This window comes from Rhinopithecus bieti, unplaced genomic scaffold (assembly GCF_001698545.2).
Source record: "Rhinopithecus bieti isolate Rb0 unplaced genomic scaffold, ASM169854v2 scaffold_23405, whole genome shotgun sequence".
NCBI classification, from domain to species: Eukaryota; Metazoa; Chordata; class Mammalia; order Primates; family Cercopithecidae; genus Rhinopithecus; species Rhinopithecus bieti.
Genome location: NW_016811519.1, coordinates 313,309 through 335,989, shown reverse-complemented (window position 1 = coordinate 335,989; position 22,681 = coordinate 313,309). Strand labels below are relative to the sequence as shown.

Sequence of the window (22,681 nt, the reverse complement as noted above, 5' to 3'; positions counted from 1 at the left end):
CAGACGAGGGTTGAAAGTTGCTCATATGAAGGTGAGAGCAGAAGCTATGCAGGCAAAAGAAGGCGCCTCAGGAGGGTAAGGGAAGGAACAAGATGAGAGAATTAAGGCTGAATTTTAGGGAATATCAATGTATAAAATAGACTAAGCATAAGAAGCTAATGAAACAATATTAGAAAAAGTAAGGAAAGTTTGCGGCACAGAAACAGAACTCTGTAAGAATCATAGTTTTGGTGTCAGATCTGCGAGTATAGCATATTCAATAAATACCTGTTTATTGACTGAAATAAGTGCTGAACACTGAATAGCATACAGTCCCATGAAAATGGCCAAAGGAGCTGATTCCTTTTCTAATAGACATACAGCCAGTGTCATCTCTGTTTATTTTACACATTTCTTTGGGATGACATCAGGAGGCTTGGGTCATCCTGGGGCCTTTCACTAGTCTGATAAAGTAGGCTATATTTCTGATCTGTGTTCTTCCCTGTTTAGAAGATTCTTAAAAGTATGGAAGCTGGATATTTATTGATAAGTTACGGGTCAGTAAACTATGCCGACAGTCTAAGCCTGGTCTATTGCTTGTTTTTGTAAATAAAGTTATTTGGAACACGGCCACACTCATTCATTTCTGAGTCATCTATGGCTATTTTCACTCTGCAACAGGGTTGAGTAACCACAATATAGGACATATGACCTGCAGAGTATAAAATATTTATGATATGGCTTTTTACAGAAAAAGTTTGCCAACCCCTGAGCACTGAGCATATCTGTTTTGCACCCCCAGCAAAGAACAAACAAACAAACAAACAGAAAAACAAAAAACAACCACAAGACATTTTCAGAACTGACTGGAGCTTATAAGAACCCTGGGAATACCACAGCCTGTCTTACTAAGGAATGGACCTATAGGAAATAGAACTGAGGAACCTATAGGAAATAGGACCTATGCCCTCAGTTAGACTGGGTCCCGTCGTGTATTTACTTTAGGTTAGGACCTCCATGCTAACAGTGCACATATGTGAGTGTGAGATTCTCTTTGACCATATCTTTAACTGATGTCCACTGGGCAGTAGGCCAACATTGGGTGGCAGTGAGTTTAAGACATGCAATAAAAAGAATAAAAAGAAATGCAAGTGAAAAGAATGAGGGTAGATGGAGAGTGAGTGATGGGATGGGTGAATGAAAAGTTGCCCTGTCAAAAGGTACCATGAGAGCATCTGTGCCTGTGGGCTATATTTTGTCATTGCCCTTCTGAAAAATAGCAGAAGAAATAGGAACAAGTTTCTATCATTTTTCTAAGTGACAGGGAAGTAAGACTGAACCTTCCTTTCTAGACTTTTAAAGAAATAACATTGGTTGTACACTTTTCTGCTAAAGTTTACACACATCTGCGTCAACCATCAAGACTAGAATTAACAAACATCTGAACGTTAAGGACCTTGAAAGAACTAGCGCCTTTCAGAGAATGACTCTGTTCTCTTGAATGACTATTCTCTTGAATGACTCTGTTCTCTTGAAGATGCTGATTCTTTCAAGTTCCTTAAAATTCTCTTCATAGAATGTCTCTGTTCTCTTAAAGACTCTAGTTTGTTCAAGGTCCTTAAAATTCAGGTGTAACTTCTTTAAAAGAATGTCACATTCATAATAGTCCTTTCTAAGGCTGAAATAATCTGTGATCTTATCATATTAAGAGTTATTTCTAGAGTGATTCTCTTTGCCTATGACATAGGGGTAGCAGAGTGACAGCTATCACCAAATCTGGCCCCCAATGCTTTGTTTTGTTAACAAAGTGTTTATGAAAAAAACACCACACTGGGGGTGAGGAGGGGCAGAACTTCTACTCTCCAGTGTACCACAGTTTCCACCATTCCATATTATCTTTTCTTTAAAAATGTTTGAGTTTTCAATCCCTACCATCTCTGCTCATACCATTTTGAGGGGGTCAACTGTTGCTTTGATCTATTTTCTTTGTTCAGGCCTAAAATTAAATGACCACTTGTAACTTTCTAGCTATGTTAGTTTATTAGAACCTGTTTTATTTGCTAACATTCTTAAAGTTTTGTCTAATAGAGTTTAGTAGACTCACTGACCTAACACATATGGGAAAATGCTCTTTTCAGTAATGAGGCAACAGTGAAGAATAAATACATTTTAAGAAACTGTGCTGTTTTATGGGATTACTGATTTGTATATATCACATAGATCAGTGATGTTCAGGTTGTGAAGTGATTATGTACAATTTGCAAATCTCTAGTGTCCCTAACTTCTGCATTATCTTACATCATGCTACATGACACCTAACTCTACAGACCAGAGACATGTGCCTCTTTTTTGAGTGGCAATAGCAAAGGTGGCTCTTAAACCATCAGATTGTGAACATCACAGTCCCAGGAAATGGTCCAAGGAAATTAAAGGGTGTTTTTTTTTGCTTATAGTTTTTGATGGGTTCTTCCATTTTAACTACAAATGCGGACAATTAAAACTAGACTGTAAAGTAGATCATCATAAAATGTATCTGGCAAACTTCTTTTTTTTTTTTTTTTTTTGAGACAGAGTCCTACTCTGTCACCCAGGCTGGAGTGCAGTGGCACCATCTCGGCTCACTACAAGCTCTGCCCTCTGGGTTCACGCCATTCTCCTTATCTGGCAGACTTCTAAGATGTGCCCCCACCCCGCCCGCCCTACCCCATGGTTCCCACCTCCTGGTATTTACACCCTTGTGTAAACACCTCCTTTTGTGTATGAACTGAATCTGGTGACTTGATTGTAATGAATAGAAGATGGCAAAAAGATGGGATGTCACTTCTGTGATTAGGTAGCAAAAGACTGTGACTTCCATCTTGCTAGCACTGTCTTGTCCTCTCACTTGCTCATTCTGTTGAAGCTAGTAGCATGTTGTGAGATGCTCTATGGGGTGACAAGGAACTAAGGGAGGCCTCAGCCAACAGTGTGTGAGGCACTGAGGCCTCAATCTGAAAATCCCTAAAAGCCTGAATGAGTGAGTTAGGAAGTAGATCCTCTTGACTTGAGTCTTGAGACAGCTGTAGCTCTCTGAAAGATCCAGAGACAGAGGACCCACTCACACTGTACCTGGATTGCTGACCCACGAAACTGGGAGATAATAAATGTTGTCATATGCCACTAAAATTTGGGGTAACTTGTTCTTTAACAATATAGAATATAAATCTTCTATTGGAATAACAGCAAAAATATTTTTGGCCAAAGCCTCAAACTGAGCATAGAAAAGGGGGTAATTTAATCCATTCATTCAGAGGTTCTCAGTGCCATTTAGTGAAAAAAAAAAAAATTAAATATATGTAGCTCCAATAAATATTGGTTAAACTGAGCAGAACTCAGAAGTAAAGGGCCACTAAAATTCAGGTGTTCGTTGCATAGTAAAGTAACAGTAGCAATGAACAAAAGTGAATACCAGACATTGCACTAAGATCAAGAGTCCTGTGATAACAACACTTACTAGTCATCAAATATTTTTGGGTCTGAGTTTTGAGGAACTCCAGGATTTAACCGAGGAGAATGAGTAGGCAGAGAGACAACAGCAGAGATGCAGAGAGTAACGAGGTATCAGGGAAGCCGAAAGAAGACAATGTAAATAGTGAAAATTTGCCCCATTAGAGTTAACAAGAATCCTTGAGCTTGCCTTGCAAGAAGACAGATGAAGAAACAGCTTGTTATAATTCACTCTGCTTGCAACAAAACTGGCTGACTGGCTGAAACTGGCTGGAATCAATAAGGCTGACTGGACTCAGAATAGCACAGAATAGACTTGCTCCCCTGAAGGATGACGTTTTGATGTCACAGCCTGAATTTCCACGTCATGTTTCAGACCAGTTCCCCATGAATTTGCAAAGGCAACCCACGGAAAAGCACGAAGGGACGACTGCGCACGTTCAAGGGACTTTCAAAACTTCCCATTCCTTTCTGCCAATCAGTAACCAACCCTGAAGCCCCTCCCCCAAAATCTCTCTTAAATATACTGCTTTAAGGCTGGTACGGGGCAACGGATTTGAGCTGGACTTCTGCCTCCTTGCTTGGCCGCCTTGCAGTAAAGCTTTCTCTCTACAAAATTCAGCGCTTCAGTGTTTGGCTACAATTGTGTGCAGGCAAATGAACCCAGTTTGGTTGATAACAGTAATTGTCAATAGTATCAGAGTCTGCTGAAGTCAAATAAAGGTGGAGATAACAAAGGGCTTATAGAATTCCTGCTCTTCTGCTTACTGGTGACCTTAGCACTGGTTGTAGGGGGTCGCAGCAGAGAAACAACTCAAGCCAGTTGAGGGATTAGTGGAACAAAGGAAACGGGGAGACACTGAGTATAGACAACTACTAAGTATTTCCAAAAGGTATTATAAAATTGGAAAACATTAGAAGAGGAAATACTGAAAAACAGAGTGAGCATACAATATAAAAGTTGCTTATGTGTTGAAATACACTGTCAACTCAGGATGAGGGATATGAAGAGAGCAGATGCAATATGAGCCTTGATACAAAGTCCTGCAAACCTTTAAAATGAAAATCCTTTGGATGCCTGACCTTCAGGTGTTACATTATCAAAGGACAAAAGTGTTTATGCCTTTTTAAAAAGGAAAATGTATTAGAGGATTATCCAAAGACTTGGCCACATACAATTCTTATCTGGAAAAAACTAAGTTATATGTTGAAAACAAGTAATCAGGTAATATCCCTGTGTCCAAAGAGACAGAAAAAACACAATACACTTAACATTTCCAGGACAGTAGAAAAAAAGCTATTTTCTCTTGGAACTTTGGGTTTGTTTCCTTTTATAAAAAGGGAAAAAGGTGAAATTTGATCTTCAAGAAGTCCAGGAAAGCTTTCAGAGCTGAGAAAAGACAGAGTTGGGGTTGGTGAGGGAAGTAGACGCTGGGTGAAAATGGGTAATTAAGCTTTACAAAAGGTCAAGCATTGCAAAAGACGGCGAGAAAGATGATTCTATGTGTTGAATGTATCAAATGTACTTGGGAAGATGTAAATCTTTGCTTTGGTGAATATTTCGGTATTAAAAAAGACATATTACAAAACGGCTATTCTTAGAAAAGGAATACACTTTTTTCTTTGAAGCTTGATGCAACAAATACAACAAAAAATATGCTTGTGAAGTGCTGCTAACACATCAAGATTGTACTGAGCAATAGCACCCTTTTCTCTGTTTAGAACAAGTCTCACTAATTCCTATCACCTACACTATCAAGAGACTCACTGAGCCATAAGCACCGTTTTCTCTCTTTAGTAACAATCTCACTAATTTCCACACCACAATATGTTTAATTAAAGAATCCCAGGTAGCAATCATGGAATATTTCTTCTCATGACAGATAAAGAATACAATTTATTCTGAAGACTGACATTGCATAAACAAAATGAAGAGACATTTTGTCCATTTTCTGGCAGTGCAAAGTTAAAGTGAATGCAGATGAATGAGCTGGCAATAAAATGACACTATTAACCATCTGAAGATTGGGCGCATTACCTAAGAAGGCAAAGCATCAATTTGTGGCATTATAACACTCTGTTTGTGCTGCTGAACGTGCATCTGGATGTTTTTATATACTCTACTAATTTGTGTGCATAGTAAGCTCTTCCATCAGCCTCTCGATAGAAGCTTAATTTTGTATTGTTTCTATTATATTATTTTCTCTAATGAGAATAATATTCTGTATTAGAAATAAACACTTCATTTATTCTCCAAATAATTCTAGGTTCAGTTTATCTTGTTCTGCATTATCAAATGGTGTGTACAGGATTATAGGTATATCTTAAAATTGAGGTGCTCTGATTAAAAATACACATTTGAATGACATGTGAGGAAAATATTCATTCACTCAATCACTCACTCATTCATTCTTAAAAGAATGTCCATGAACTGGGTTAAGCATCATGGGAAATTCAAGGATGTTGCACTGTCTCTTCCCTCAGGATGTTTATAACATAGAAGTGGCTGAATGTTGTTAGTACCTTCTGATAGGAACAAGCATAGGGCCATAAAATCTCAGAGGAAAGGGAGGGTCAGTGTATTCTCTCATACCACAAGTATTTCTTGAGTACCTACTACATGACAGGTGCTATTCTAGGGGCTGGATATATAGAAAAGAGAATAAGACAGTCAAGGTCCCTGACCTCATGGATCTTGCTTCCTGAGGGTGAGATGGAAAATAATGAAGAAAAAAAGCAAATAAATAATATAAATTCAGCTCACTCTAAGTGGCATGAAGAAAAAATAAAGCAGAGCAATAGCAAGGACAGTGATGATAAGGGAAGGATGTGAATTTTAGTTCACGAAGGCCCCTGTGAAGATGTCACAACCGAGTAGAGATCTGACAATGTATAGGAGCAAGTGTATGAAGTTCTGAAGGAAGGACTTTCCAGGTAGTAGGACCTTTGTAGGACAGGATAAAGACTTTATTCTAAGTGGGAAGAAAATTCACTGGGGAATTGAAGCAGGGTATAGCATGATGTGATTTATATTTTAGAAGGATCATTCCAGATACTGTATAGAAATTCAATTATAGAGGGGTAAGAAGGTAACCTGGACAGAGGTTAGACATATGTGAATGGTCCAGGCTGGAGGAGACCAATGAGAACTTGATTTATGTAGTCTAACTAAGGATGACAGATTAGAATGCACTGTGGTAGTTCATCTAGATAGAAGCAGTTGGTGAGGACTAGGTTGATAATTACTTAGATGGTAAGGAGTGGTTCCATTTTGAAGGAAGTTGCACAAATTAAGTGATATGATATGGTAATATCTGAGTTGAACTTTAAATGAAGGGCAGCATGTGACAAAGCAGGTAGTCATTCATTGATTAATTGAGTGCTTATCTATTTTTATGAACCAGGCACTGTGCTAGGTGCTAGAGATACAGCAGTACAGAAGCCATTGCTGAAAGTGAGACCAAAACTTGCTGAGAAGGTAATATTTTAAGTAAACATACACAAGCAGAGAGGTGAACAATATGCTCATAGGAATTACTTCCAGAATTGGTTCTAAGGATGTTTTATTCTTTTCCATTTAGTGCAGAAAATTATGTGATTAAACTCCTTTGTATATTTGGCTCAGTGAATTTGCAAAAGGAGTAAGTGTCTTATCAGTAGAAATTCAATTCACTGTCAGTTGGGAAATTTCATCAGATAATTTCCTTGGAAATAGTGTTTAATATTTACTTTTCCCACTCTGGGAAGGAGAAAGTATAGCCTCTCTAGAAAGAACAAGAGGACAAGCTCAAATATCCAGGTGCCTCTATTATAGTTCATCTACCACCTGCCTCAAATCTGCCCCACAGTCTTTTTGCAAACCGATGACCCAACTTCAACTTTCCCTCCTTCTAATCCCACTTGTACACTGCCTCCAGAATTAATTGGCCTAAAGTAGTCCAGTCATGTCCATTCCCCAGTGCCTACAGAATACATTTCAAATTCCTCAGCCTGACACACACTGACCCAACCTACTTTTTCTGCTTTATCTCTGACTACACACTCCTCAATTGTTTTAATCACCTTGAATTTTCTTCCTCTTTTTAAAATTATTTTTTGAATTGTGTGAATATGTTATGAAATACACATAACATAAAACTTACCATCATCACCATTTTTAGGTGTATGGTTCAGTGGCATAAAGTACATTTGCATTGTTGTGCAAATCCCATTGGATTTAAATGTCTATTTCCCTAATACTTCCAGCAATTTGTTGTCTGAATCATATTTGTTTTTATATGGTTCCTGGGGTCTCCCGAAATGCCTTTTCCCATCCAAGTACTAACCAGACCCAAACCTGCTTAGCTTCTGAGATCAGACGAGATCGGGCATGTTTAGGTTGGTATGGCCATAGACCTGAAATGCATTTTCCTTTCCTTATCAATTAAAATCCCACATATCTGAAAGATTCATGCTCACATTTTGCCTCTTACTTTAGGCAACTTTGACACCTTATCTGGAAACAGGAGGTCAACTCTGTTGCTAGGTAACACATTGCTTACAGTAAAAATGATGCCTGGTTGGTAAATTGCATCTGGACTAGGAGGGCCTATACATGAACTATAAATACATGATGGGGATGTGATACTTTAGACTTCCCTGAGTAATGACTCTTGTAATTAGTCAGGTCCCTTGTAGGGACCACAGAGGATAAGTCTATGGAGTTGTTACAGGAGATATTGCCTCTTATGGGGCAGGAGGCTTTGGAGCCAGGGCCATTCCTGTACCCACCCAATATGAATCTAGTCTTCTTGAACCTGAGCTGCCACCTGGGGGGGCAGAACTGATATTTGTACTGATATTAGGACTCTCACTGAAGAGAAAATCTGAAGCTTTCTCTGATGGCCAGCAGTGTTTTCTGTATTACATTTTTCTAGGTAAATCTCAAGCTAAGTGCTCATGCCTGTAATCCCAGAAGTCTCGGAGGCTGAGGTGGGTGGATCATCTGAAGTCAGGAGTTCAAGACCAGCCTGGCCAACATGGCAAAATCCCATCTCTACTAAAAATACAAAAAAAAAACAAACAAACAAACAAACAACAACAACAACAACAAAAGACAAATCAGCCAGGCGTGGTGGCATGCACCCGTAACCCCAGCTACTCAGGAAGATGAAGCAGGAGAATTGCTTGACCTGGGAGGTGGAAGTTGCAGTGAGCCAAGATCATATCATTGCACACCAGCCTGGGTGACAGAGAGAGACCTTGTCTCAAAACAAAAAAACAATAAAACCTCAAGCCAAGTGTGGCCCATAGTAGTCTCATAAGTCTGAATGTGCAGTTGGACCTAAGAAGACCTGCTCTTGAGGTTGCATCAATATGTAGAAATATTGTACTAAATACAAACACTCCTTGCATGCCTGGCCTCAAAATCACTGGGAACTGTTCACAGGACTAGGGCAACAAAAGCATTGCTCACCTTTGGAAGGAGCTGGATTGCCTGTAGAATTCTTTGTCGGTGCCCAGAATTAAGGATTCCAATTTCCAACAAATCCTGATCTTCCATAACATTGCTTCCCTGAAACAAAACAGAAATGTTACAAGTTAAATCAAGTATTTACACTGTGGATAAATAACAAGGATTTATTTAATACAGAGAAAACCAACGAGTGACCTGATTTTTATGAACAAAGACATAGAGTCATTCTTCCGTGATGGTGAGGGCAGAGTTGGTCACCTTGTAACTGATGTGAAGGCTAGGAGAAAGCTTTCCTCCCCTCACAAATATCTATCGTGGCTTACGTCCACGTTCGGTTATCTGCATTGGAGATTCATTCCTGTGACTTCAAACTTTGTTTCTGTAAAAATGTGAATGCTTCTAGTAAGAGTTGCCATTTAGGATTATCAGTGACTTACACATTGATGTGAATGAATCATTTTCCCCCCTTGACAACAGATTTTGTGAGGAGGGCTGATAGAAAAATTGACATATATTAGGCAGGTTAAAAGTGAGAATTAATACTTAATTTCAAAATATTGAATCACAATAGCAACATATAGAATCAACCCAAATGCCCATCAGTGACAGACTGGATAAAGAAAATGTGGCAAACATACACTATGGAATACTGTGCAGCCATAGAAAAGAATGAGATCATGTCCTTTGCAGGGACATGGATGGAGCTGGAGATCATTAACCTTAGCAAACTAATGCAGGAACAGAAAACCAAACACCACACATTCTCGCTTATAAGTGGGAGCTAAATGATGAGAACACATGGACGTTGAGGGGAAAAATACATGCTGGGACCTTTTGGAGGGTGGAGGATGGAGGAGGGAGAAGATCAGGAAAAATAACGAATCAGTACTAGGCTTAATACCTGGGTGATGAAACAATCTGTACAACAAAGCCCCATGACACAAGTTTACCTATGTAACAAACTGCACGTGTACTCTTGAACGTAAAATAAAAGTTAAAAAAATTATTGAATACCAGACACCAGATCATGATATGAAGATAGAACGATGAATAAGACTCAGGGCCCTGCCCACAACTGCCTTTATTCCTTCCAGTCCAGTGATGGAAAGGGACTGTTCAAAGGCAGTTAGGTAGGATGCTGAGACTGTGCCATGATGGTGGCACTTGCTTGGGAGTCCACAGGGAATCCAGGATATTTTTTCAGAGAAAAGGACATCTAACCAGATACAGGAAAAATGGGTGGTTAGGGCACAGCACCTAAAAGAGGAAGGACAATGGGGAAATTATGTGCAAAGACCTGTGAGTAAGAAGGAATGTAGTATACTTGGAAGCATCATGTTCTGGGATAATATGGAGAGAGGAGCAAATGGTAAGGCTGGACAAGTAAGCAGAGGGCAGACTATACAGATATTGCATGCCATGCTGAGGGCTTCAGATTTCATCCTGACCATAATGGGAAGCCATGGACAGCTTTTAAGAAAAAGTGTTACATGCTGAGATTCCAAATATAGAAAGATTATTTTGATTTCCAGGGCTGGGCCTCAGTTTCCCTACCTATAAAATGATACAGTTGAGCCCACAATGTCCAAGGACCAGTTAGTCCTAAAATTCTCAGATTTCAATGGTTATTTTAAACCTGTGATTAATATTTGAATGCAGAAGTTTATAGATTGTTCATTTTATCCCTAGATTTTAATCTTTCACGGTTTGTAAGATAGAGTTTCTCTTTAAATTGAGGCGTCTATAGAAGTTCAAGAATTCAGATCACTATTTTTTTTTGACAAATCAAACTCTGTCCTACTTATGTGTAACACAAAAACACAAGAATAGAAACGACAGAATATCTATTTATTTAGAATGATGAGTACCATTAGACACTCAAAGCAAAGGAGAATGAATTGGAAAGGGTGATTCTGGGGCATGAAGACCACTGCGGTTGTTCTCTAGAGGCAATGTGGGCGTAGACTAATGTAGTAGTCATAGGAGCAAAAAGAAGCAGGTGGATTTGAAAACTATCAGGAAGTTTTACTTGGAGATTGAACATGTGGAATGATGGAGAAATGTGGAATACATACCGATTCAAGGCTTGGGCAGTGAGTGGAACTTGATGCCTTTTCCTGCCACAATAAAGGAGGAAGAACAGCCCTAGTGGGGTGCAAAGTGAGACTAATGTCTTTCCCTGGACAGGGACAGAATAGATGCATGTAAACAACTTAATAATATCAGACTATGTTATAAATGGATAACTGGCTGTTCTTAGAAGGATTAAAGTCACTGGAATGGCGCCACAGCTAGGGATTTAAAATGGGCATTCACTGGACAAAAACATTCCACCTACTCATAGTGTCATTCCTATGCTTAAGCAACACCAGCCATCTCGGAGGAAGCAGAATGATCCAGGTATTCAGCAGCATGATAATGAAAAGCCTAATGAAAAACAAATAAAGCCAGTCTTGGCAACATGCCTTAGGAAATATTGCTCTCAAGAAATTACTCAGTGCACAAAACAGAGCATGGCTGAGAATACAAATGACTTCACTTTGAGAAAGTGTTATTATTTCCAGAAATGGACTAGTATGACATGAGCGAGATATGTGATACCATTCTGACTTTTACTCTTTGAGGAGTTACCTGGCCCTTAAGAAAAATCTTTGGTCATCTTTGTGTTAGAACATTACCAGGTTTTCCAGGTCCTAACTTACCAACCCACAACTTCAGCCCATGTAGAATAGAGGAACTGGTTTCTTTGCATAAACAGAAAGCATATGAATAGCCCATAGTGTGCATAGTTACTATCTCTAGGTAATCCTGACAACTGGATTTCAGTGTTTGAATACTGAAAAATTTTGGAAAATTAAAGCCTTAAGACCACTGTTCTTCCTGTACACCTCCAATATGCTATTTTCTGTATCTTTAGTAAGAGAGGAGACCTTTTGAATAATTATAGGGAAGTTAGATATTTTTTAAAGAAGGTGTTGAGTACATAAGAACATTTTTGAGTCAAATTTCATAGCCTATAGGATAATTATCAAACATTTTGAAAATGAACCAAAATCATGGGAAGCACAAGAAAAGTAGTGAAAATGTGTCAAAGGGGAAATGGCACTAATTGGGAAATGGAAAGGAAAGGATTTACTGTCCCCAGTGAGGCATACTGTTAGAAATTTTCTATTTTATCTTTTTCTATAATACATAGGGATGCCAAAAATATCCTAGTACATCATTCAGCCAGCCTTTTCTCCAAACAATAGGGGACTTGGAGTCTGCAGAACTGGGTTCGGATCATGGCGGGGCAAACTTTGCTAAGTCATATATTCTTTGTAGGCTTCCTGGTCCTCACCCATCAAATGAAGCAGTTTAATGCATATGTATTCAGCTTCAAAATGCTATGATTTCTGCCACGTTTGCCTTTTGGTTGGTATCATTATATATAAATATAGATTGTATATTTTGAAATTATGTTTCAGTGTTTCAGAATTGTAACCTAAAATTAGCTTTAAGAAGTGATTAAAGAGAAATTCAAGAATATATTTTTTTGACAAATCAATCTTGGTACGATGGACTTATAAAATTTTGTATTAAAGGAAATTATAGGATAACTTATTTTGTAGTAGTACAGATTCTTATAGCTTTTCAGGGAAAAACAAAATGTTTCAAACCTTGTAACTATGTAACCATTTCTTTGGCATCTGGGTGACAGTTGTGCCATCAAAAACAATAAACATTCCCATTCTTCCTAGGGAGCTGGAATTAATTCCCACTTTATCACTTGCGTTTACTAAATGTTAGGGAATCTCAGTTTAACTTTCATTTTTTTTTTTTTTTTTTTTTTTGAGATGGAGTTTCGCTGTTGTTGCCCAGGCTGGACTGCAATGGCACGATCCTGGCTCACTGTAACCTCCGTCTCCTGTGTTCAAGTGATTCTCATGCCTCAGTCTCTCAAGTAGCTGGGATTACAGACGTCCGTCACCATGTCCAGCTAATTTTTGTATTTTTAATAGAGACAGGGTTTCATTATGTTGGCCAGGCTGGTCTCGAACTCCTGACCTCAGGTGATCCATCTGCCTTGGCCTCCCAAAGTGCTGGGATTACAGGCGTGAGCAACCGCTCATTTTCTCAATAAAACTGAACACAACTCTAGCTTTCTTCCTCCTCCGTTGATTTTTTTTTTTCCACATAACTACTAGGTCAATGATTTGGGGGTAGAGCTCTACTACATTGCACTCTCAGTCTCCTCTCCTACCCAGTACACTCTGGTCTCACTTTTTCTTCTCCCATTTTACTCCTCAACTCACCAGAATAAGCTGTTCCCTCCCATCAACTCCATAGCACTTCTCTGTCAAATGTTAAGAATGACTTCTCAATGGCCAAATACAGTTGATTCTTTTAAATCTTGATTTCAATAATTTACTTGCCACATGTAGGTGATGGCCACCATGTTGGACAACAAAGACATAGAACATTGCCATCACTGTAGAATGTTCCATTAGACAGTGCCACTCTACAGTTATAAACATTGAAACTTTAGTCAAATCACAAAAATGGAGCAGTAGCAGGGAATCAAATCAGGGACTCAAAAATACTCGTGAGTTTTTCTCAGGATGTAATTATTCATGTGCCTCTTAGTCAAAGTTCATGAACATTAAGTTTAGGATCTTTAGCAAATTCTCTTCTAATTTTTCAGTCACCAAAAGAAATTAGAAGGTTGTTCTACTTTCAGCAACATTTGTTTATGGTGGGGCTATAAATCTATGCTATGACAATGAAAAGTCCAATCACTAAATTATTTGACTTTCTTAGCACCCACCAATCACCCTGCAGAAGGTGTTTAACAATAATCAATAAATAAAGTTGTTTAGTTAATGACTTTCTAGAATGATCAAAGGCCCACATGCAGTATTTTTAGAATAGCTATTCTTTGCCTGTCAAGAAATGTCTAATGCAGAGTGTCTTTATTGATCTCTTAAATCATGGAATGGAAAAAGTCACCTAATGTTTTATGCACTAATAGCTGAAAGTGGAAGTTTCTTTGACCATGGGGAGAATATCTTAGGTACTGAACTTCTTCTGCTGTGATAAACTGTTAGCATGCCCAAATAGAATGAAAAGCAGTGTTTTGTATTTAATGATTCATTAGAAGTAAAACAGCTACTTACCAAAACATCTCAAAATATCTGTACTGATGGCTCTGTCTCTCCACACTCTGCATTTGAAATTTCTCCTAGTTTTATAAACTTAATATTATATTTTATTCATTTAGCAAGCTTTCCTTCATATTGTATATTATAAAAAATGTTAGGAAAACATATTTAAGGACCACAGGGAACTGGCTTATTCTTAATATAAACTTGAGTTGGATAAAGTTATTTATTCTCTTCCTTCATCCAGTCCAAGACTAAAAAAATCAAGAGGATAACTGTTGATTGGGGAAACTTGCCTTTGCTCTATAATTAGCTAAATTAGATTCTTCTCCACAATTTATGTGACCTTAAATATTTAAAATAGAGTCACTCTATAATGGAATGACAGCAAGATCTTACAAACTTACACATAGAAAACATGTACTTTAGTTTGTTTTAATATTTAGCCTTTTATAACATAAATAGCATGGTAGCATGAAACTGTACATAATTTTCTTGGAATAACAGTGCTTCCTCTCTGCTTCTATAAGAGCTTTGAGTCAATTTGATAACAATTTACAAGTAAACCCAATGCATGTCTTCTCTGCATGGTTATGATAATGGTTATTGTGATAAATACCAGATTTATTATTCCTCTATCAGTGTTCGAACAAAGCTTTATTTAGCTTATCATACAGAAACATGGGTGACTATAACTGATCAAATAATGGATGATGTGCTTCTTCCAACTTTAACTTCCTCTCTCACACTAATGAAATGACCGTGGAAGAAAATTTTATAGTACACTAAAAAATCCCTCTACCCTAATCCTCCATTTAAACATGTTCTGTCTACTGCAATAAAATTTCCTGCATACAACTTAACTAAATTTTCGTGTTTTAGCTTATGAAGAAAGCTTTCTGAATTCTTCAGACTATGTGGATTATTGATTCAAATAAATATTACATCACTGATCAATAAGACAGCATCTTATATGTGCAAGCTGTGTATTTTGATAAATTATATCTTAAGGTTAAGATATAATTTAGCATTACACATTTAACAGCTACCATGATCACAATGAATTTTCTGTCACCAATGTTTTCTTTATTTTTGAAACCCAATTCCCCTTGAAATATGTGTTGTCAAGCTACAGAGAAAGAGAAGGAATTTAAGTAACCAGGTATTTATTTGTTAAAGTATAGAGCAGGATTTGGTGATATCATAAATTATAACTGTGATTCACTTAAGATGTGTTCATGTAGGTTTTAGAATTATGTGTGTTTGTAAAAGACTGCAAAATAATTTATACAGTGATTTGTACTGCCTTTGGTCAAACATTTTATAGCTATGAGAGAAGGAGTCTATTCTTCATTTCTAAGGATGCTAACCCAGAGCTCCTTCAAGTAAGAAGAAAAGTTGATGTGAATAAAACTTTTTTGTATGCTTACTTCTCTCTAGATGCATATATCTGTATAAATATAAAGTTGATGAATACCTACTGTCTTCCTTCAACTTTCATACTGATAGCAGTTGGTGTTCATTAGTGTAAATAGCACACTTGCTGTGTCAGGCACTGTTCTAATACCTTCCATTTATCACTTTCTTTAATTCTCACAATAACTTTCTGTGAGGTAGGTAGCTTGTTCCCATAGCTGATAGGAGACTTTCTCAAAACTTACCCTATACTACCTCTAGCGGGAATCACGTAGGAGATAAAAGGTTGAGTTAAAAAACATGGTTATATCCACACCATTTATATTTTTACTTAAGAGTCATCTGAAATTCACATGTGAAAGGAAGTGCTCCAATGCATTTTATGTTTGATTTCACAGTACCGAAGTAACAATCAACCCTCTCTATGGAAGAGAACTTGGAAAGCTGTCTGGCCTACTCTTCCCTCCTCTGCTCCAGTCCTTTCTGTTCACTGAATCCTGGAATCAGGCTTGGCAGGGACCTGGGGGTTTCTAGTTTCTAGTCTAAACGTTCTCTAACTACCCACAAAGCTTTAACTTCTCTTTTGAAGCGTGGTGTCTCGCTGGGTTGACACCATCCCCAGAGAGGTAGGGAAGATTTGCTTTAAATGGTCTTTCCCAGCAGCTGAGTCTGAGCAGGGGGTGTGGCTGGGGTTGGGGTGGCATCTCTGTCCTACTCTTTTAGCTCCCACTGTGGTACAGACCAAGTGTTGCAGGAGAGCTATCAGAAGAAGAATGTGCCAGAAGCGGAGATGAAAGGAAAACAGTTAGCAGCTGTCCTATGTCCTTTTGTAATCACAAGCTGTGAAGTTGAAAAAAAAAAAAAAACTTCCTTGGGTAGGCTGTACATAATCTTGGCAGATATCTGAGTGTTGTTCTTCTGTCTAATATGCTGAACATTTCCTATTGCCTAACAAGAGAAAAGTGAGATGGGATTAGGTGAGTTTGGACACCTTGCTCCAAACTGGCAGGGAACATGGTGCCCTTGTATGTTCATCAAGCTCTTGCAAATGCCCTGTCACTGTAGATGCTGATGCAGAGCTCCAAAAGGAAGGGCTCCTGTGCAGGAGAAGCAAAAAGAATTTGCTCCTGGGTATTTCCAACACAGTCACACATAATGAGGCAGAAAGAAGTACCTAAAAAGATTACCAGCCATTAAGCATTCACTGTGTAGCAGGTACTTTCCCCACCTTATTTAGAAACCTTAAAGCACTCTTGTAACATGGGTGGTATCATTTTCATCTTACAGAGGAGGAAACTGAGTCTCAGAGATGTGACACTATTGAGTCAAGTTCACGAGGTAAGTGTAGGATGGATCTGGGATCTGGGTTTTATTTGGTCAGACTCTGATGCTACAGAAAGAGAACCAAATGTTTAGTAGGGGACATTTTCTGGATGGAGATTCCAGTCCATAGATATGTAACATTGCCAAGAAGTTACTCCCACGACCCTATTTTCACACACACAGGCTTACATCTATATTGACAGACCATAGGGAGTGACTGCCAGAGTTTCTCTAACACACTGAATTTCACATAAATTATTTATCTTTTGAAAGGTCAGCTGGTTAGTTCTCCTTCTAAACTACCTTAGTGTATTCCAGAACCAAAAATGTTAAAGTGACCCAGGGTGTTTCTGGCTAAAGCACTAACTAACTTGCCATGTTTCCTGCTGGGAGGCAGGAAATACCAGCATGGCATTAGGTTATTGTGAGAGGTTATTCAGCTCTTCTGCAGTGCCTTGCCAAATGACCTGACTGGTCAACTGGGAAAATGAAGTTCTCAGGGCCAGCATCGTGTTTGTGTGTCTTTTCTTTAGGTCTGTATCAAAGCCAGATTTAAGAGGGAGGGTGTCTACAAATGAATGAAAGCAGAGGATGTCTGGGGACAAACTAAGGACATTCGTGTCCCACACTGTGTGTATTCTGAATCCAGAGAAAAGAGAGTGAGTTTCAGCCCCTGAGAAGGATATCCAGGCTACGGAGCCTGTGATGGTGAAGGTGGATAATTTAGCCCTCTGGGAAGTGTAGACCTGTCAAAAAGGAGACTCATTAATTCATCAAAGATATGGTTGTCTTCAAAGAACAGACATCCCCAGATTTAAGGATGATGGGGTCTCTTGACACTGAGAACTACATTCAGAAATAGCCAAACAAGAGGAAAGAAGCAAAGAGGAAGAGAAAGGGAGGGAGGAAAGGAGAGGAAGTGCTTATTCTTAAGGGTGAAGGTAGTGGTCAAGGGAGTAGAATTTCCAAATAAAATACAGAAATTCAAATTTAAGTGCCATCATGTATTTTTATTCACTTAATCTGGCAGCCTTAGACAGGAGGTCACTGAAATCTGGAAATGAGCTGGCAGAGTCCAGTCCAGAGCTACCACTGAGGCAGGCATTGTCATTCATTAATTTATCAACATTTGTTTGTTCAATGAATTTGTTTTTAGCATTTATTATGTGCCAGGCACTGGGCTGTGGTTGTGAGATACACTGAGATCAGGACAAAGTCCCTCTACTTTTAAAATTTACAGTCTAGTGGGGAAAAAGAGAAACAACTAAATAAAAAATATATAAATAATTATTTAGCAAAGTTTTACTACATACCAGGTATTTACTGTATTAGCAGGGGCTATTAAGCACTTTGTCTTGTTTGTTGTTCACGATAAATTCTAATGTTAGTATATATAATTATTATCCTTATTTACAGACAACAGGCTAAGAATTGAAGGCACAGAAAAGCTGATAATTAGTTCAAGGTCACACAGATAGTAAAACTGACATAAAGGGAATCAATGGAGTTCTAAAATAAAAAAATAAATAGCAAGTGTTAGAAAGACTGGGAAGAAAGGTCTCTCTGAGAAAGTGACATGTAATTAAGACCTGAGGGGATTAGAAGGAGCAGCCTGACTGTGAGAAGGGCTGTTACAAGGACATTCCAGGCAGAAATAACAGCAGGTACAAAGACACTGAGATGAGGAAAAATGCGAGGCATGTTTTAGGAACAAACAGAAGCCTACTAAGAATAAAATTTAGTGACTGAGGGAGAAGAAGACCTGGGAGGGAAACGCAGAAAATAAGATAATACAGAGACTTGCAGACTCTGATAAGGACTTTGATTGTATTCCAAATGCAATGGGAAACATTGCAGGAAATATACTAATTTGCATCTTCAAATATACTCTGGATTCAGTGTGGAGAATGGATGGAGAAATTGGAAGGTATGGAAGTTGAGCTCAACAATTAAAATAGAAATAACAGCCTAGATACATAAATAATCTAAAGGAAATGTGATGAAATATGACCTTTTGGGGAACTATGGGACTTGGCCTCACTGGGGGATCAAGTCTCCAAGCCAAATGCATCTTTTATTTGAATCAAAGAGAAAAGCCATATGACAAAGATGAAAATCAGAATAGTCTTTGGTAAAGGTTCTATGTGGATACAACTATGAATAAAGATTTAGCAGTGCCTATGAAAATGAAAATGAAAATGTTCAGACTTCATGGACCCAGCAATTCCGTTTCTTGGTCGTGGCAGACATTGCTGGGAGGCTGAGTCCTTTCCCTCTCACTACCTCCCACTACAGAGGCTGGATAACCTAAAGTTCTCAGCTTCCCTTTAAAGCAATGGTTGAACATGTGATAGAAATTGTCATTGGGGAAACTTCTGGAAAAGTTTTTGCTTTCCTAATGAAAAGGGAAAAATTCACCTGCTACCCTTCTGTGCTCACAAGAAAGGACTCTCCTCAGGACAAGTGGCTAAACTGTTCAGAGAAGGCGACAGCGATGGGCCCACAGTCTTTGGACCTCCAGTGATAGATATCTCCATTGGATACCTGGAGGCAGGCAAGGATAGGCCATGGAAGGGTTAGTTCTGCATGAAAAAAGTTATTTAAAGCTCTCTCCATCTTTTGCATCTAAGTTGCTCTGACTAGTGTTTATCTGTCAGTGAAAATAATGACGGGGATGTGAACCGTGGCATGTAATTAATAGAGGTTATAATGGAGGCAACAGGATATTTACTATTTATTTTAGGCAGACAGGGGTATGATAACATAAAGAATAGCAGAGAAGGGATACTAGGAAGAATGAAAGTTATCACATCCAAGTTGGGGTGTGTGTGTGTGTGTGTGTGTCAATTATAGTACTGCCTCTTTTCATTTTGACTTAACATTGTGAATTTATCATAAAAAGATTACTTGAATGAATTTCTTTCCTCTGGATTTTGGTTTCTTTAAAAACCAAAACAGATGCAAAATTACCAAAGTGTTCATGGGACTAACAGGTTTTAAATCTGGGAATGGGTTTCAGCCTATAATTGAAGATGACAGGTATCCAGAGATTGTATAAAGTTATGGTTCTAAAGGAAGCACACTTTTACATAAATCTGGTATTCTATAGGAAAAAATGTTATTCTTGAAATCCAAACACATTATAATCTTAACAGGGCAGAAACAATAAGAACATTTAGGGGTATGTTAGGTTGGCCTTAGTGTGTAGCTATTCCGTGAACTCTTGAGATGTCAGAGTTTTTGTTCAGGTCCTTTGTAATCTGGAATGCCTTTGGTGGGCAGTGAATGGCGATTATTGAGAGTTGACTGATAGAATATTCCTGACTTTTCCCCATGTTTATTTTTAGTTTTGGTTTTGGTCTTGAAGACATTTTTCTTAAGATGTCTTCAGGAAAAAAATATTTTTTTTCCACTTTGAAAACTCTCTTTTGGCTTTTTCAAGTTTAAAATTTTGTGATGGGAAAACTTGCTCGCATCACACCAATGGGATTAAGTGTGAGGAGATGATCGCTGTGGGCAGACAGGCAGGAGGGTAACCCCACGAAGGGCGCTTTGAACTGTTCTGGGACTGGCTAGGACCACCAATTGTCCTTGGGTTGAATATGAAGGTAAAATGTGTACCAGGCACACAAATATCCTTGTCTTTTGTATAGCATCTATATCATGAAGGATATTCTCATTTTTAAACTCCATTTCCTTCACTGAATAATATTACTCAACCTGAAAGAAATACAGGGAAAAGAAAAGGAGGGACATCCATTCTCACAGTGAATGTAATTAAATGTCCTCCTGTCTAGTTTTTCAAGTCAAAGATTCTGAGTTTTGTTTCCAGAATATTCAACTGGTCCTAAAAGCATCATGAAGGCCCTCATATTTAACTAAATGGTATATGATTAAAAGGGGGCACACTCTGTCTAGGTTAAAGAGGTGATAAACAGCTATAGAATTTCATGTTTCTTTCTACTTGGTATTATATGCCTTGTTTCCTTTACTGGACAGCAAACTTCTTGGGAGAAAGGATCATGCCTGAAGCATCTTTGCATCTTCCCTAACATCTGTTTGCTAAGTGTTGAATAAAATAAAAGCTTGAAAGAATGACTCTGCAAGTAAAAACATGAAGTTTTTTAGATTCATTAAAAAACATTTAGTCTAAAGATCACTAAGTAAGTTTATAGGAAAAGCACGGAAAAGTTTGAGCTGGAAATTCTAACATGCAGGATGCCTGATGTGTTTTTCCCCCCAATTGAAAGAAAGATAAAGATGGAATTGCTGGTACACCATAACACCAAAATGTTCTTAATTTTTTTTCAGTTTTGCAAATTCTCATGATTTGATTTTCATCCAGGACTGTCAGTTGAGACATCTGATAATCTAAAAGCATTCAGAGAATTAGGATCCCATATGGCTCAAAATATCTCCTATCCGGCAGGAAAAGAGAACATACTGTGAAAATAATACTGGTATATCCTTCAATTTATGTGTACAAGGAGCACAGATAAGTTTAAATCATTATTCAAAGTATAATAATTATAATGATCATAAGGACTGATTTTAACAACCAAAATAAAAAGAATATACAGTTCTTCATAATCATGCAACATTATAAAAAATCAGAAGTATACTTCAAATCAATGATAGTAATAGAGTTCTGTTTTGTCTAACAGAAGCAACAGTCATTAGAAATGAGCATGGGATTAGGAGTCCTGGCTTACTACTAATTAACTGTATAAATCTGAAAAGGTAATTTAACTCCCTTAGGTCTGAATTTTCTCAACTGAGCCATGAGAGGGCTAGACCAGATGTTCCCTTCTAACACAACATCTGTTCTGGAGCTTCTAACAAGGAGTATATCTACTCACACACTCATATTGCCTGAAGAATAATTAATTCTTCTTGCTTTGGGGGTAATGTCATTTTCCTCGGCTAAGTGTTCAGTATTGAGAGGTGCACTTACATAATGGTGATAGAGGAAGGAGACCTGGGCTTAGTCAGCTAATTTCACCAACAAAATTGTTACTGTTACTAATAATAACAATAACGGTTATTCATTGAGAGTTAACTGCAGGTCAGAAACTGTGCTTTAATCCTCTGAACAATTCTATAAAATAGATATCACTATTATCATCCCCATTTTACAGATGAGAAAATGGAAGCATAAAGATTACTAGGAACTTGGCTGAGATCTCACAGTAAGTGGCAGAGCTGCTGTGGACACGAAGGTGGGTGTTGGAATCAGATTCCCCTCACCCCACCGGCTTCCCATAGCTTCAACAGGTGTCTTCTGCATGAATTGCCTCAGATCTGATGGATGGAGTCTCTCTCTGCCAGCCCAGCCTTCTCCACGAACCTCCTTTCCTACTGTTTCTACCCAGGGATTGAGGATTATTAATAAAAAAGAAAAGGAATTGAGTGCTCCTGGGTTCACCTTACAGCTCTGCACTTTAATAGCAGTATGACTCAGGATCAGCAATCTTCTTTCTTTGTCTGTACAATGGGGATAACACTAATGCTTATCTTTTAAGGATGTGGTGACATAATGTTTATGAAGTTGCTTTTATAAACTCTAAAGTAAAATGCTAAAAATAAAGCATACCTGCTTAGGAACTACCTTTTCTTTTTTTTTTTTTTTTTTTTTTTTTTTTTTTTTTAGAAACATAGCACTGTAAATCTTCTGGTTTCATATTGTTTTTGCTGGAAATAGTCTATTCTGAAACAGGCAGCATGTGTGATGGAGAAAAAATTCAGGTTTTTTTTTTTTTCTCCCTAGCTCTGCCATTTACTTAGCTTTGTGGCCTTGGTCAAGTCACTCGATCTGGCATCCCACAGGGTCCCATGCTCTATGAGCCCTGCATTTGGGGTTTAATGTTCTGTGGTTGCTGTT

The 22,681-nt window shown here is 38.1% G+C and overlaps 1 protein-coding gene across 1 annotated transcript in view; it reads right to left on the bottom strand.

Annotated features, from left to right (window-relative positions):
- LOC108543476 (ankyrin repeat and sterile alpha motif domain-containing protein 1B-like) overlaps positions 1 to 22,681 on the bottom strand; it is a 520,103-nt gene that overhangs the window by 352,924 nt on the left and 144,498 nt on the right. The window contains 1 exon segment of the mRNA XM_017893958.1: positions 8,921 to 9,019. Coding sequence (XP_017749447.1) covers positions 8,921 to 9,019 — 99 coding nt within the window.